The following is a 16,028-nucleotide window of genomic DNA, read 5'->3' as shown; positions in this document are numbered from 1 at the left end:
AGACTCTGATTTTATGTAATTAAAAAGCGCTTCCACTTCTTGTCGCATCTCAAAGCTGCTCAAAGTTTACCATTCCAACTCTCTCGAACGAGTCCTTGACTCTTTACCTCCCGTGGCGTCCGCGGGGATCCTCGGGAAGGTCTGGCCGCCCGACAAGGGGGGACGGCTGGACCCCACCCCCGGCGCCCCGGCCCCTCACCTGGCCGCCTGCATGAGCGCGCTCCAGCCGTAGTGGTTGCGGCTGTTGACCGAGGCGCCGCGGCGCAGCAGGAAGCGCACTAGCGGCTCGTGGCCCCCGGCCGCGGCGAACTGCAGCGCCGTATTGCCAGCCTCGTCCGAGCAGTCCACGGGCACCGGCGCTCCGGCCACTGCCGCCGCCCCGGGCCCGGCCGCCTCGGCCCCCGCCGGCTCCGCGCCTGCCTCGGGCTCTGCGCCGCGTTCCGCGGGTTCCGCCGCCCCCGGCTCCAGCAGCCGCCGCGCCGTCTCCGTGTCGCCTTGGTCACAGGCGCGCAATAGCAGCTGGAAGGCTGGGGGCAGCCCGCCTTCGCCCATCGCGGCCCGCGGCCCGCGCCCGTCTGCCCCGCCGGCCGCGCCGGCTCCGCCCCCGGATACCGCGCGCTGGCGCCCCCTTCCGCCCGCCTGCGCGCCTACTGTGTGCCGGGCGCGCGCGGGGGCGAGGGCGAGTCTCCATGTCCGCGGCCGGCCGGCGGACCGCGGGTTCCGGGAAGCTCCGGGCGGCGACGGCGGCCCTGGCTCTCCGGTGCCCCTGTGCCTTCTCCGCGCCGCTCGCGGCCCTCCCCGCGGCTCCGGGGACTTCCTGCCCGGCGCGGAGGTCGCGGCGGCTGCCTCGCCTTCCTGACCCTGCGAGCGCCCGCCCGCTGGCCCGGGTCTGAGTCCACTACCGCGTCGGTCGGGCGGAGGCGCTGCCTAGAGTTGTTGACTGAATTAGAGAACGGATGGGTCCTCCCTCTCCACAGAAAATCCTGCAGGGTCCTTAGTGCCAGTCCTTAGCGGGGCCGGGCCGTTAGGGCGACATGTGCCTCCTGTCCCTTTCTCTTTAGTGGTTCTAGAATCAGCAACCATCGGGGACATTTTACCCCAGACCTACTGAACTAAAAACTGTGTGTGGAGCCCACCCCACCAGTGTTTTATCGAGCCCTTGAGGTGATTCTGATGCACGCTAAAATTTAAGATCCTCTCTCGTCGGAGAACTGTGACTAGAACCCGGGTCTTCTGACACCAAGTCAAGTTCTCCTTTTATTCTCAACCCAATACCTACTACGTACAAGGGAGATACTGTTCTAGGTACTGGAAAAGCTGAAGAGAACAAAATTAACTCCCTGCCTTCCCGGGCCTGAGGATGGAAAGAGAGGCTATAAATAAGGAACAGGTATGAGTGAAGACTGCTATTCAAACAACAAATAGAACATACACCCAAGTCAAAAGGACAGAGGATGGGATGTGCGTTTATAATAGGGTGAGTAGAGAAGGTGTCACTGAGCCTGTGATATTTGCACAGAGATCTGAAGGAACTGAGAACTCGAGCCATGTTGACATTTGGGGAGAGTGCAATCCAGGCAGAGGGAGAGAGAAAGATTCTAATAAGAGCAGACCTGCCTGCAAATTGCTGATGCCATCTGTTCGTGGTGATAACGTTAATATTCTGATAGGGGGTAAGTGGTTTGCATAGATTGTGAGCTGTGTCCCCAAAGCCTAGCAAAAAGCCAGGCATACAGTAGGTGCTCAGTACATGACTGTTAAATGACTGAGTCTCATATGTGTAGAGTTATAATACAGAACAAAATTTGATGAGGGTGTGAAGAAGGAATAAGAATTATGGCGTTAGCAGATCAAAGAAGATGGTAATGCCCTTAGGCTCTGGGCCCCTAGGGCTGGAAGAAAAGGTCTAGGCAAAGCATAAAGACAAGGAAAAGTCTCAAAAGTACACAGGACTCATGCTGCAAAACATGTCAGTGTCAGGATAAAGAGCAGATTTATTCCGTATGTAATGGGGAGCCTTGGAAAGTGTGTGAGCGGGTGAGTTACAAGGATAGAGCAAATCAGGCCCTGAGTCCAAGGAGATACACTGTCGCTCATTTCCAGATTTGGATCCATTCACCATAATAAAGGCAAGGAAGATTTCCCTTTGAAGGTCTAATAAAGACTTTTGTTTCCATGAAAATCATAAGCAATTGCATCCTTGTCTTATTCTATTTATTCACTGTCTTTTCTTATATTTTTGCTAATTAGTTGTCCCATTATAAAAGTCATGTATGTGGTAAAAAAATTTTTAGCCAGTACAAAGGGCATAAAACAAAAACAAAAGCCCCTTTTCCTCCTCTCCCATCCTCTCAGTTCTACTCTGCATAAGTAGCCCAATATTTACATTTAATTTATCTTTCCAAAAATGCACACATTCATGTAGGCATTAATCAAGCTTCCTGATTGCAAGTAGCAGAAATTAACCCTCTGAAGAGTTTAAGCAGAAAGGGGATTTTAAAATTTTTTATTATTGAATTTATTAGGGTAACATTGGTTAATAAGATTACACAGGTTTCAGGTACACAGTTCTACAATGCAACATCTATATATTGCACTGAAAAGGGGATTTAATATAAGGTTTCTTTGTACCTCACAGATCCCATGAGTGCCAGAGAACCAGTCTCAGAGGTTTTGCAACCAGAAATAATGTCCCAAATCATGCCACAGCTGTAACCTATACTAGGATGGCATCTGCACAGGCGCTTCTTTTTTTTTTTTGGTCTCACCAGCTTTAGAGTCAGACCTGAGATCAAAGTGTCTGATGTCTTGGGTCATATGTTTTTCCTGGCAGAAAAGGAGGCTGGGAAAGTGTGTGCCATTTTCAGCATCTGTAGGGGGAGGTAGGCTCCAGTATAATTGCCCCAGAAGGTAGGAGACTCTCCAGTATGGGACAGGGGTTCAGATGCTGAGCAGTCAAAAAGAATAACAAATGTCCACTACAAACACCCCTTCTAGAGCGGACATCTGTTGCTTATACCTGCCTTGCCTCTCTTTGTCCCCTCTTTTTTGGGGGAGCTTCCGTCCACACTCTCAGTCCATGTGGTTCAGTGGTTAGCATATGTCCAAGCCCATGCTGATTGCTTCAGCCCAGGATTTTTTGTTAAAGCAACTGGATATGAGGCCCTCTCTGCTGAGGTTGTCTGCTGTCAGGATGTCAGAATGTTGGGAGGTTGTAAGCCAAGCTCGTGCTCGCTCTGCCACCACTTGAAGACAGCCTGCCCTAGAGTGAGGCCACCACACGATAAACCAGAGAGGCAAGATAAGAAGAGATGACGAAGTCAGAAATTCCACCTCCCCTCTTTTTTTTTTTTTTTGGTAGCTTTGTTTTGAGCAGGGTCATCATCAGTCACTTGCAACCCAAGCCTTAACAAATGTATATTTTACTTTTTATTACTATTGATTTTAGAGAGAGAAGAGCAGAGAGGGAGAAAGAAACATGGACTTGTTGCTCCACCCACCTATGCACTCACTGGTTAATTCTTGCATGTGCCTGACCAGGATCTAACCAGCATCCCTAGCACCTAGGGACAATATTCCAACCAACAGACCCACCTGGCCAGGTATATTTTACTCTTTAACTGAATGTGTTCATACTATGCATGCTGTCCTGAATCTTAGGGGTATTTTGTTTTTGTCTTCGTTTAACAAATAGTTTGAGCATCTTTCCATGTAGGTAAATATAGATCTACAACATCATTTTTAATGGTTGCATATAACACCATTAAGCAAATGTACCATATTTTAATTATTTTTAATGATGCACAATTAGCTTGTTTCCAGTTTTTGCTATTATATATATAAAAATAATAAATCAATGCAGATATATATAATCCTGCATTGAACAATGCTTGTAGCAGTTAAGGTCCCAGCAGGAGACAGATGGCACACTTGGCTGAGGAAATGAGGAACATTTACTGAAGGACTAATTCCAGAAGTGTGGGCCAGGTTTACTAAGAGCCAGAGGGTTGGTTCGGTACTACAAGGCTAGCAACAGTAGGGAGATATTGCCACCCCAGGCCAAAAGGGGAAAGGGAGAGAGCAGTTACTGGAATTCTGCAAGAGAGAAAACTGGAGAGATCTATCTGATAGGAGCCATGGCTTTTGGTAGAGGGCCACAGCCAGCCCACAGCAGCCCAGTAGGGAGTGATCCCCAGAGGAATAAAAACCTCTGACTTCACCCTTCTCCTAGCCCATGCTCTTCTTTACCCAAACCCAACTTTTAACCAGAAGTTCAAAGCCTGCTGACAGAGTCCTCACAGTGGGCCTCCCAGGGTTCAGAGCAGGGAGGAGCCTGACCTGTGATGGTGCAGTGGATAAAGCGTCGACCTGGAAATGCTGAGGTCGCCGGTTCAAAACCCTGGGCTTGCCTGGTCAAGGCACATATGGGAGCTGATGCTTCCAGCTCTTCTCTCTCCTCTCTCTCTCTCTCTCTCTCTCTCTCTCTCTCCCTCTCCTCTCTAAAATGAATAAATTAAAAAAAAAAAAAAAAGAAATGCAGAGCAGGGAGGAGAGAGACTTCGTAGGGAAATATAGATTCCAGCATTTCCTGTTCAAAGTGGGGTTCTTAGACCAGCTGCATTGGTACCACCTCGGAGTTTCTTAGAACATTACATCTTGGGTCTACTCCAGACCTACTGAACCAGAATCCGCATTTCAACCCAATCCCCAGGTGATTCACGTTCATGTAGTTTCTGAAGCACAAATGCAGCAAAAATTTTCTACATAAATTATTTATGAACTATCTTCCAGTATTTTTTTAAACTTAAGTGAGAGGCAGGGAGGCAGACAGACAGACTCGTATATGCCCCAACCAGGATCCACCTGACAAATCCCCTACCTAGTGATGTTCTGCCCATCTGGGGTCACTGCTCCATTGCTCGGCAATCAAGCTATTTTAGTGCCTGAGGCAAGGCCATGGAGCCATCTGCAGCACCTGGGGCCAGCTTGCTTGACCCATTAGAGCCCTGGCTGCTGGAGGTGGGGAGAGAGAAAGAGAAGGAAAGAAAGAAAGAAAGAAAGAAAGAAAGAAAGAAAGAAAAAGGAGAGGGGTGGAGAAGCAGATGGTCACTTCTTCTGTGTGCCCTGACCGGGAATCAAACCTAGGACTTCCACATGCCAGGCCAATGCTCTACTGCTGAGCCAACTGTCCAGGGCCTATCTTCCAGTATTTGTTTTTCATTGATTCCTATGTTGGTTTGGGTCCTCTGAGAAATGCCAAGATGACATTTTTTTCTGGGAGAAATGGTTGAGTAGGGTAAAAGGGGAAGGAGGAGGAAAAGAGATGGAGAGCCTTCAGGACATGATGCAGGTCTGACAACCGGGAAAGGAAAGTTGTAAGGGAGGAGGCTTGGGTAGGAAGAGTTTTAGACTGTCATGCAGTTCCGCTGTGCAGCCATGTTGGTGGGGTGACACCGAGAGAAGGTGGACTGCTAATGCATACTGCCTCAGACAGAAATGGTGGGTTCTGGTATCCCCACCATGCTCAGTCACTGACCAGGAGAAACCAGGGGAAGTAGAGGCTCAGCAAGAATTCCAGAGGGGATCTGAAGGCAGAGTCACTGGAGGCGCTCAGTCAACTGTGCTCCCCAGCAGGTACTCTTGAAGGGCGATCTAAGCCGTGCGTCTCCATTGCCAGCACAGTCCCCATTCAACCAACGTTCATTGAGTGTCTTCTTTATGCTAGGCATTATGTATGTTGGATGATAGGGTCACAGCCCTTGGCTCCTAGGGATCACACATGGTTGCAGAACAGGGTGATCTGTGCACTTTCGTTGTCAATTCAAAGGAAGATACCACAGTTTGGTGGGCTATTGCTGATGGCTTCATGGGAGAACTTGGCCACGCTTTGGGCCCAAAGATTGAGTGGAGTCCAGATAGTTGTAGAAAAGGAGAGGAAACAGACTGGAAAGAGAGAACTGGCAGATAGAGATACTAGAGACTGGTACAGTGCATTAGAAAGAAGGTAAGGAGGGTTTGCTAGGAGTAATCTTTTATTTACTTTTAAATGTCTAACTTCTTTCCTAATAATATAATAGTGTTTTGTATAAAGAACTCCAGTATTGCCTGACCTGTGGTGGCGTAGTGGATAAAGCGTTGACCTGGAACTCTGAGGTTACCAGTTCGAAACCCTGGGCTTGCCTGGTCAAGGCACATACAGGAGTTGATGCTTCCTGCTCTCCCCCTGCTCTCTCTTTCTCTCACCAATAAAAATGAATATATAAAATTTAAAAAAATAAAAAGAAATAAAAAAGAACTCCAGTATTGTGAAAATACAGAATATCAACTCCTTAAGATTAATGTCTTTGGGTGTTTATGACCATATCCCTAGAATCTAACATACTCCCTGACAAGTGGTAAGTGACCAATAAATATTGGTTGAAAAAAATGAATAAATTGAATGAAAATGAAAGGGTCACTGAATCTCACTTTTCAGAGGTAAGTATAATACAGTTAATGATTTGGTGAATATTCCTATAGTTTTTTCTTGTGTGTATGTTAACATATTTCACCAAAATAGGATCATATCATCCATACAACTCCTCACCTTGCTTTTCTTAACACTGCATCTCAAGCAGATTTGTATGTTAAACTCCTACAATTACTGTAATTCTTGTTAAATAACACTGTGGTGTATTAGTGTATGGATGTGCAATACTTTATTTTATATTCTGTTAATAGACAATTGGGTTGCTTCCAACTTTTTGCTTTTCAAAACAATACTGCAGTAAGTTTCCTGTATAATCATCTCATGAACACTTGTGAACCTTTTTCTGTTGGATAAATTCCTAGCTGTGGGATTACAGGATCAAAAGGATATGAATATTAATATTTCTAATAAATGTTGCCTAATTGCTTTCCAAAAGGTTATACCAGTTTGCATTCCTACCAACAGTGTACAAGAAAGAGGCTGTTTATTCACATCTTTGCCAACACTGGAATTAATGACCTTTTTAATCTTTGTCAATCTGATAGGTAAAACAATATTTTGGAGTAAGTATAATTTGCATGCATTTTAAATAGAGATTTTTATTATCTCTTTTTTTGGGGGGGACTGTCTATTCAAATCCTCTGGCCATTTTTATTTCTGTTTGTTCTTTGTATTTCCCTGTTAATTCACATACTGGTAAATGTCATCTGCAATGTCTCTCTCTCTGATTTCTCTTGTCTTTTGAATTTATATTATTTTGGGCCTTAGAAAATTAAAAAAAAAAATTTTAATTTATAAATTTAGTAGTCAAACTTATATATCTTTTCCATAATGGTCATTAGGTTTTTTCATCTAGTGCTTTCATCATTGGATTTTTATTTTATTTTTTGTATTTTTCTGAAGTTGGAAACTGGGAGGCAGACAGACTCCCGCATGCGCCCGACCGGGATCCACCAGGGGGCGATGCTCTGCCCATCGTTACTCTGTTGCAACCAGAGCCATTCTAGCGCCTGCGGCAGAGGCCATAGAGCCATCCTCAGCACCCGGGCCATCTTTGCTCCAATGGAGCCTTGGCTGCAAGAGGGGAAGAGAGAGACAGAGAGGAAGGAGAGGGGGAGGGGTGGAGAAGCAGATGGGCGCTTCTCCTGTGTGCCCTGGCCGGGAACCGAACCCGGGACTCCTGCATGCCAGCCCGATGCTCTACCACTGAGCCAACCGGCCAGGCCATCATTGGATTTTTGACATTTGGAATTTATTTTGTGAGAGGTTGGGATTTAACTTTATTTTTTCCAAATGGTTATCAGGTTGCCCCAATCACATTTTCCCCATTCATGTTTGAAATACAGCATCTACCATTTATCATCTTAACCTCTAAAAGGAATGTAATGGTGCCAATGAAGGGAGCTAATACAACAAATTATAAGTGTTTTCTAGAGAAATCTATTTGTTCATCAAGCTGCTGATGAAATCAGATGAGATCATGTGGTCAAAGAACAAATAAGCCACCCCACCAAACTAATAACAAACTCAAAGGAGGGACAAGGTATGCAATTTGGGGAAAGGTATGAAAAGAATTTAAGTTCCAGCTAGCTTTGTCCTCTATGGATGACAGCTGGCATCATTAACATTTGTATAGTGCGCAACATGGGCAGGAACCACTCTTAGTGTTCTACCTCTATTAATAAGTTGTTTATGTCTAATTGCTCACAGGTGGTACCAATGCTGCTTGGTCCAAGATCCACACTTCGAGCAGCAAGGTGTTGGACATCTTCCATTTGCCCTTCCAGAAACTCTTTCCACCTCGCTTAATGCCCAAGGAAGCTGTCAGTCTGGACAACATCACTTAAACCTCCCAAAAACCCCTGCTTGAGAGGTACTATTATTGTCACCACCATTTTAAAGATGAGCAAATTGAGTTGAGAGAGGTTAAGTAACTTTCCTAAGACCACACAGCAATCAGTGATGGGACTGGGCTTTGAGCTCAGGCAAGTGGGTTCTAAGGCTGTGCTCTCACCCCCTAAGCTAAGCTGTCTTTTGGTGTCACAGCAGCCTGTTAGAGACTTGTGTGGTGAGGCATCCTGAACCACACGTCAGGAGACCTGGACTCAAATCCTTGCTCTGCCCCTTGCATGTTGAGTGACCTTGGGTAAGTCACTTCACTCTCGAGGAGCCAGTTTTCTTACCTGTTTACCTTGCAAGGTTGCTATGAGGATGAAATAAAATGGTATGTGAAAAAGTCTAGCAGTTTATGCCACATACAGGTACTCAAAAAACTGACAACATTTATCCATTACCTGGGACTTGAATTTAGGTCTTATAAAGCCTAATGCCATCACTCTTTTCTCTGCAACTAAGCCTCTATCAGGAAGTATTCCAGTTTGGTAAGCTGATCTAAGACACTATGAGTTGTAATCTTTGTCTGTTTTCTAATCTGACCACAGATCTTAAATGTATTGGGTGTCTGGACAGAGGCCAAAACGCACGGCTCCAGGTCTTTCCTATCATTCCTGCTGTCTGGCACCAATTAGCGGACTGTGTTTTATGGGCGGAGTCATCTCTTACCCGTCTGGTAGCAGGTTGTCTTACGTGGAAGCTGCTTTGCATGGTTCACCCCAAACCATATCTCCCTCTGAGAGCCTGGGGGAGATGCTCACGGGAGGCTCCTTTCCTCCAGGGGGCTCAGTAACCAGAGGCTGTGAGTTCACGAGCATGGCAGGTTAGATCCTGACTCTACCTGAGCCACTGACTTGTGTGAGACCCTCTGCCTGCTCTGGGACTCAGGCTCCCCATCTGTACAATGAGAGAATCAGACCGAATTTGTGCTTCTTAACGTTTTTTGGCTCTGGTCCCCTTGAGATTAGAGAATATTTGACAAAAAGCATTAAAACACACATACAGAACTTATATACTCTATCCTACAGGAGATATAAAAACATCTCCCCCCACCCCCACCCTGCACTGGGCACCAGCAGAGGAAGTTCCAGATTAACCTCCTAAACTATGATTGCAAATCTCTGATACCACTGTAATTTTCAGGTATCTGTGTAAACATTACTTCCCCAGAGAAGCCTTCGTATACCCCTAACTAGACCAAGTTCTATTATAATAAGCACTTTTAGCACCTTGTAATTCTTCAAAACACCACAACTCTAGTAAGTTATCTTTTTAACGTCCGCCTATTTCATTATACTCTAGGCACCATGATGTCAAAAATACCTGTCTTGTGACAAAGAGTCTCCCCTTGACCAACCTCTAGCCAGTCTCCTCTGAGTGTATTCAACTAGGCCTCAACCTTGGCCTATAAAAACTATAGACTCTTGCCCTGGCCGGTTGGCTCAGCGGTAGAGCGTCGGCCTAGTGTGCGGAGGACCCGGGTTTGATTCCTGGCCAGGGCACATAGGAGAAGCGCCCATTTGCTTCTCCACCCCTCCGCCGCACCTTCCTCTCTGTCTCTCTCTTCCCCTCCTGCAGCCAAGGCTCCATTGGAGCAAAGATGCCCCGGGCGCTGGGGATGGCTCTGTGGCCTCTGCCTCAAGGCGCTAGAGTGGCTCTGGTCGCAACATGGCAACGCCCAGGATGGGCAGAGCATCGCCCCCTGGTGGGCAGAGTGTCGCCCCATGGTGGGTGTGCCGGGTGGATCCCGGTTGGGCGCATGCGGGAGTCTGTCTGACTGTCTCTCCCTGTTTCCAGCTTCAGAAAAATGCAAAAGAAAATGCAAAAACAAAAAACAAAAAAAACTATAGACTCTCAACCCAAATGATTTTATCCACCCATCTCCTCTCACATGAAAAGACTTAAACAAACACTAACATAGTTTTTAGAAGCTCAAGGTTGCATCTCTAGGATAACTTAGCTCCCCTTAAGTGCCTGCCTGTAAAAAACAGAAGCTACCCAAAGAATTCACAGTTCTAACACCTGACCATAGGCCCCTCACCATTCTAATAGTGTTCGCTAAGAAGGATTTACAGCCTGACCTGGAGTGGCGCAGTTGATCTGGAGTGCTGAGGTTGCTGGTTCGAAACTTCAGGCTTGCCCATTCAAGGTACATACTTGAGAAGCAACTGCTGCGAGTTGACACTTTGTGCTCCGCCCCCACCCCTTTTTCTCTCTCTCTCTCAACCTCTCTCTCTCTCTCTTTCTAAAATCATGAAATAAAATCTTAAAGAAAAGAAAAATATAAAGGGTTTATAATTGTGAATCGTTTCTCTGCCCTTTGAGATGTATATGTTTTTCCTACAACTCAAGACCTGAGACCCAGTCCCTTAAAATACAATCATCAGGAAGCAAAGGGACTCTGTCACCCAGTCTCTGTGGGAGGGTAGAAGCCTAACTTTGATTATTGCCGGCTAACAGACAGCTGGCCTAATCAGTGTTTACACTGTCAGACCCTTCATAATTTTTCACTTCCCAGTGTAAAGCACCCAGTCACATTTCTGCAAATCAAAGTTGAAATCAGTTCATGCTAAACCTTCTTTCCTATTGCAATCGTATATTCCTGATTAAAAGCTATCCTTGCCATTTTAGTGTCCAAGTTTATCTTTGACACTTGTCATCATCTCTAGCATGGGGTCTGGTGTGTCCTAGATGCTCAATAAATATTTCCCGTTGAAATATGTTGATTGGGATGATCCATTTGTTTCAGTTATCAATTGCTGTGTAACAAACTATCCCAAAGCTTCATGGTTTAAAACAACAACCATCTGATTATGTTCATGGATTCTGGGTGTCAAGAATTTGATAATGGCATCCTCTCTTCTCTGTCCTATGATATCTGGACCATCTCTGAGATGGCTTGATGGCTGGGGTGACTCAAATGGCTAGGGAGGAGCCACTTCCAAGATGGCTTCTTCACTAACCTATCTGTTGCTGGAACTGGCTAGGCTGGCTGAAGCTCGGGCTCAGCTGGCACTCTTAACTGGGTGTCTACCTATGGCCTTTCCAGCATCATGGTACCAGGATAGTTGGACACTTCCCTGGAAGCTCAAGGCTCCAAGAACAGTGACCCCTGAACAAGGCAGAATCTTCATGGCCTTTTATGTCTAGCCTGGGAAATCACAGAGCTTCACATCTACCACGTGCTATTGGTTGAAGCACTTATAAATCTGCTTTGATTCAAAGGGAGGGAGTATCAAAGAATTTGCAGCCTTGTTTTCAAACTATCACACTATTTGAGCCAGATTTGGGAAGAATTCTCTTGTAATTAATCCATTGGATCAGTGAGGATTAAATTTTGGCAGCATAGGATAGAAAACACACAGAAACAGTGGCTTAAATGAGATAGAAGTTTATCTCTCTGTCACATAAAGACTGGAAGGAGGCCGTCAGGACTGCTTCAGTGTCCACGATGTTAGGGAGCTGGCTCCTTCTGCCACGTTGTTTCACTATTCTCGGTGCATGACTTTTACCTCATGACCCACGGTGCTTGCTTGAACTCCAGTCTTCATATCCAAATCCAGCCAGCAGAAAAAAGGAAGGGTAAGAAAGTTTCTTTTAAGGACATTACTCAGAAGCCCCATCTGATACCACCAGTGATAGCCAATTGGCAGCATGCTTAGTCACATGGCCATCACCGTCTAGCTGCCGGGGATGCTGGAAAAATCTAGTCTTTATTTTGGAAAAGCATGGGCCCAGAGAAACAAAAAAGTGAAATAAACAAGTGGAAAAAAAAATCGAGGGTTCTACCGGTTATAGATAAGAAGAGGCGAGTGGGTACTGGTAGACATCCAGCAATTTCTGCCCTACCTTTTCATTCCATTCTATATCCTGTTCTGTCACTGACCAGCTGTGGGCTTGGACAACATAGTTCCTTTGTTATTACCAGTTCTCCTGGTAATTAGGGAGGAGGCTGATGCAGTCAATAAAGAAGTTCAAAGTATTAAGCAGATAAACGTGGCAATGCTCTGGTTTCAGGGAGAACTGGAGCCCCACTCAGGAAGCCTCCTTTTTACTTTCCTGGGTGGTCCCCTGGGTGTTCCCCTGGAGTTTCTGGGAGCAGACTTGGAAAACTCACAGATAAGATTGTCACTGAGGCCCTTGGATCTAGGAGAGCTGAAGAATTCATGTCTGTTACACTTTGGGAGTAACCTCTGCCCTTCACCAGGTTGTGCCTTCCGTTAGATGCCTCCCCACTGAATTCAAGGAGATGCTTATAAAAGTGAGTGTGAGACACAAAGCTTGTCAATAATTGAGCATTCACTGTGTGTCTGACACTGTACCAAGCTCTGAGAACATAAAGTGACCACTGTTCATACTCCTAAGTCCCTTACATTTTTTTTTTGTTGGTTTTTTGTTATAAGGCCAGGGTTGATTTCAACACAATCCAATAAACCAAATGCTGTAACAAAGTATGATGTATGGACCGAATTGTGTCCTTCCAGAAGGTATGTTGAAATCCTAATCCTTGATACCCATAAGTATGACCTTATTTGGAAATAGACTCTTTACAGATATAACCAAGTTAAGATAAGGTCATTAGAGCAAGCCAAAATCCAATAGGACTGTTTTCCTTGGGAGAGTGGTAAAAGGGGCAGAGAGAGAGACACACACCAGAAGAAGGTTCTATGACAGTGGAAGCAGAGATTGGAGTGAGGCATCTATAAGCCAAGGATGCTAAGGATCACCAGGAGCCTCAGAAACAGAAAGGTATGGAACAGATTCTCCCCTGGAGCCTTCTTAAAAAACATGATCTTACTGACAGGACTGATCAGTTTTGGACTTCTAGTCTTCAGAACTGTGAAGGAATAAATATATATTTTTAAAGATTTTATTTATTGATTTTACAGAAAGAGAAGGGTGTGAGCAAGAAGTACCAACTCATAGTTGCTTCACTTTAGTTGTTCATTATTGCTTGTCATATGTGCCTTGACCCAAAAAGCCCAGGGTTTTGAACTGGCGACCTGAGCATTCTAGGTTGAGGTTTTATCCACTGTGCCACCACCGGTCAGGCAAAGAATAAATTTCTGTTGTTTTTCAGCCACCCAGTGTGTGGTGATTTGTTATGACAGACCTGGTAGAGATGGCCAGTTTGATGTGTCAATTTGCTAGGCTTTAATGCCCAGTTATTCAGTCAAGCACTAATCTAGATGTTGCTGTAAAGGTATTTTGTGGATATGATGAATGTTTACAACCAGTAGTTTTAAGTAGAGGTGGCCTTATTTAATCAGTCAAACGGCCTTACGAGCAGAACTGAAGTTATCCTAGAAAATAAGGAATTCTGCCTCTGAACCATGACTTCAGCTTGTGCCAGAGAGTTTCAACCTGCCCTTTTTCTTTTTTTTTTTTTTTACAGAGACAGAGAGAGGGACAGATAGGGACATACAGACAGGAATGGAGAGAGATGAGAAGCATCAATCATCAGTTTTTCATTGCGACACCTTAGTTGTTCATTGATTGCTTTCTCATATGTGCCTTGACTGTGGGCCTTCAGCAGACCGAGTAACCCCTTGCTTGAGCCAGCGACCTTGGGTTCAAGCTGGTGAGCTTTGCTCAAACCAGATGAGCCCGCACTCAAGCTGGTGACCTCGGGGTCCGAACCTGGGTTTTCCGCATCCCAGTCCGACGCTCCATCCACTGCTTCATCGCCTGGTCAGGCTCAACCTGCCCTTCTTGATGGCAACCAGATTTCTTCTTAATGGCCTTACAGATTTTGGATTTGTTTAACCAGCCTCCACAACAGCATAAGCCAATTCTTTGCAATAAATAAATCTCCTAATATGTCTCCTGCTGGTTCTATTTCTCCAGTGGAACCCTGACTAATACACAAAAGAATGATGCAACTTTGAAATACATTTTCCTAAAATGCTGTGGGGTTGTTGAAGGGTTTACAGTGGAGGTGGCTTTTGGCAGGGTCTTGAAGGCTGGGTAGGGGTTTGCCAGGTAGGGAAGGGCATTTCAAGCAAAGGGAACAGCATTGTCAAGACCAGGAGTGGTGAGCCCTGCCCCCACCTCCCTCAGGGTTGGAGATAGGCTTTGCAATATTTGGAGTCACATTTTGAGGTCCTCTCCTGTCAAGTTGAGGTCTTCAGGATTTGTCCGGGAGGGCAGGGGTTCTCCTTTTTAAAAATTCTTCTTCATTCTATCTTTTTTTTTTTTTTTTCTGTATTTTTCTGAAGCTGGAAACGGGGAGAGACAGTCAGACAGACTCCTGCATGCGCCCGACCGGGATCCACCCGGCACGCCCACCAGGGGGCGACGCTCTGCCCACCAGGGGGCGATGCTCTGCCCCTCCAGGGCGTTGCTCTGTTGCGACCAGAGCCACTCTAGCGCCTGGGGCAGAGGCCAAGGAGCCATCCCCATCGCCGGGGCCATCTTTGCTCCAATGGAGCCTCGGCCGCGGGAGAGGAAGAGAGAGACAGAGAGGAAGGAGAGGGGGAGGGGTGGAGAAGCAGATGGGCGCTTCTCCTGTGTGCCCTGGCCGGGAATCGAACCCGGGACTTCTGCACGCCAGGCCGATGCTCTACCACTGAGCAAGCCGGCCAGGGCCCCATTCTATCTTTTTATTTGTTTTTTTTTTTTATGTTTTTATTTTCTTTTTAATTGAAGCAACTTTCATAAGTTATGTTCACGGGTCTTAAAGAAGAACTTGATGGATTTTTTACATATGTATGTATCCATGTGATCCCCATCAAAATCAAGATATATAGTCAGGGCTGGGATTAGGATGAGAGAGGTGAGTGAGGTGAGCTGTGTAAGCACAGCGTCAGATTCTGCCTTAAAATGTTGATATTTTGTTCATTGTGGATTTTTGAATTCATTTTGATTTTGAAAAATATTACTTATTTTGATAACTGAGTTTTTTTTGCCAACTCTTAAATTTTGCACCTCAGAGAGATCTTCATGTCTCATTCTAGTCTTGACCAGTGAAATATTTCCAGCTGCCCAGTGGCTCCCTCATTCCCTCAATGCCCCTAAAGGAAACCTGGAGCCAAAGCCCCGGGTATTTAACATGAAGAATAGCCTGGAGTGTATGCAATCATATATTATGGGTGTGTATGTGTGTGTTTTTCTTAGGGGATGATAGTTCATTGCTTTCATCTGCTTCTTGGAAGCATCTGTAAAGTGAAGGTAAGAAACGAAAATATCCACTAGTAGGGAACCAGGAGAGGGTGTGTCTTTCGAGGGATCTGAACTGTATGTCTTGGGGAGGGGGGGGTCTGCAGAGCTCAGTGAACAGCCTGGTCAATTAGCCTCACTATGCCTCAGTCTTCTCAATTGTAATATGGAGTTTACATTCCTAGTACCCTTCTTACTAGACTGTGAAAGGGTCCGGTCTGATGAGATGATGGCAGTAAAATTCTTAGCACTCTGTAGCCAACATTTACTGAGCGTTTAAGATGTGCCAGGCGCTGAGCTAAAGGTTTTATGCTGTTACCTTTTAAATAATGCACATAGCACAGCTAGGTGCAAGTCTCAGCAAGCCCACGTGGGAACCGGGTAAAGAGTAGCAAACTTGCTCAGCGTGGGGAACGCCCCCCAGCAGGCCCGCAGGCCGGCAGGCGGGCTGGGAGGGAAGGGGGCGGGGCGCAGGTGGGGCGGGCCGGGGGCGGGGCGGCGTGGCGCT

The 16,028-nt window shown here is 46.0% G+C and overlaps 1 protein-coding gene across 1 annotated transcript in view; it reads right to left on the bottom strand.

The window, feature by feature from the left end:
• ANKS6 (ankyrin repeat and sterile alpha motif domain containing 6) overlaps positions 1-744 on the bottom strand; it is a 51,179-nt gene extending 50,435 nt beyond the window's left edge. Inside the window, exon 1 of the mRNA XM_066367577.1 lies at positions 200-744. Coding sequence (XP_066223674.1) covers positions 200-552 — 353 coding nt within the window. The 5' untranslated portion in view covers positions 553-744. The remainder of the gene's footprint in view (positions 1-199) is intronic.
• Between the last annotated feature and the right edge of the window lie 15,284 nt (positions 745-16,028).

The sequence above is a fragment of the Saccopteryx leptura genome, chromosome 2 (assembly GCF_036850995.1).
Source record: "Saccopteryx leptura isolate mSacLep1 chromosome 2, mSacLep1_pri_phased_curated, whole genome shotgun sequence".
NCBI classification, from domain to species: domain Eukaryota; kingdom Metazoa; phylum Chordata; class Mammalia; order Chiroptera; family Emballonuridae; genus Saccopteryx; species Saccopteryx leptura.
This window is presented reverse-complemented; position numbering and strand designations above follow the sequence as displayed.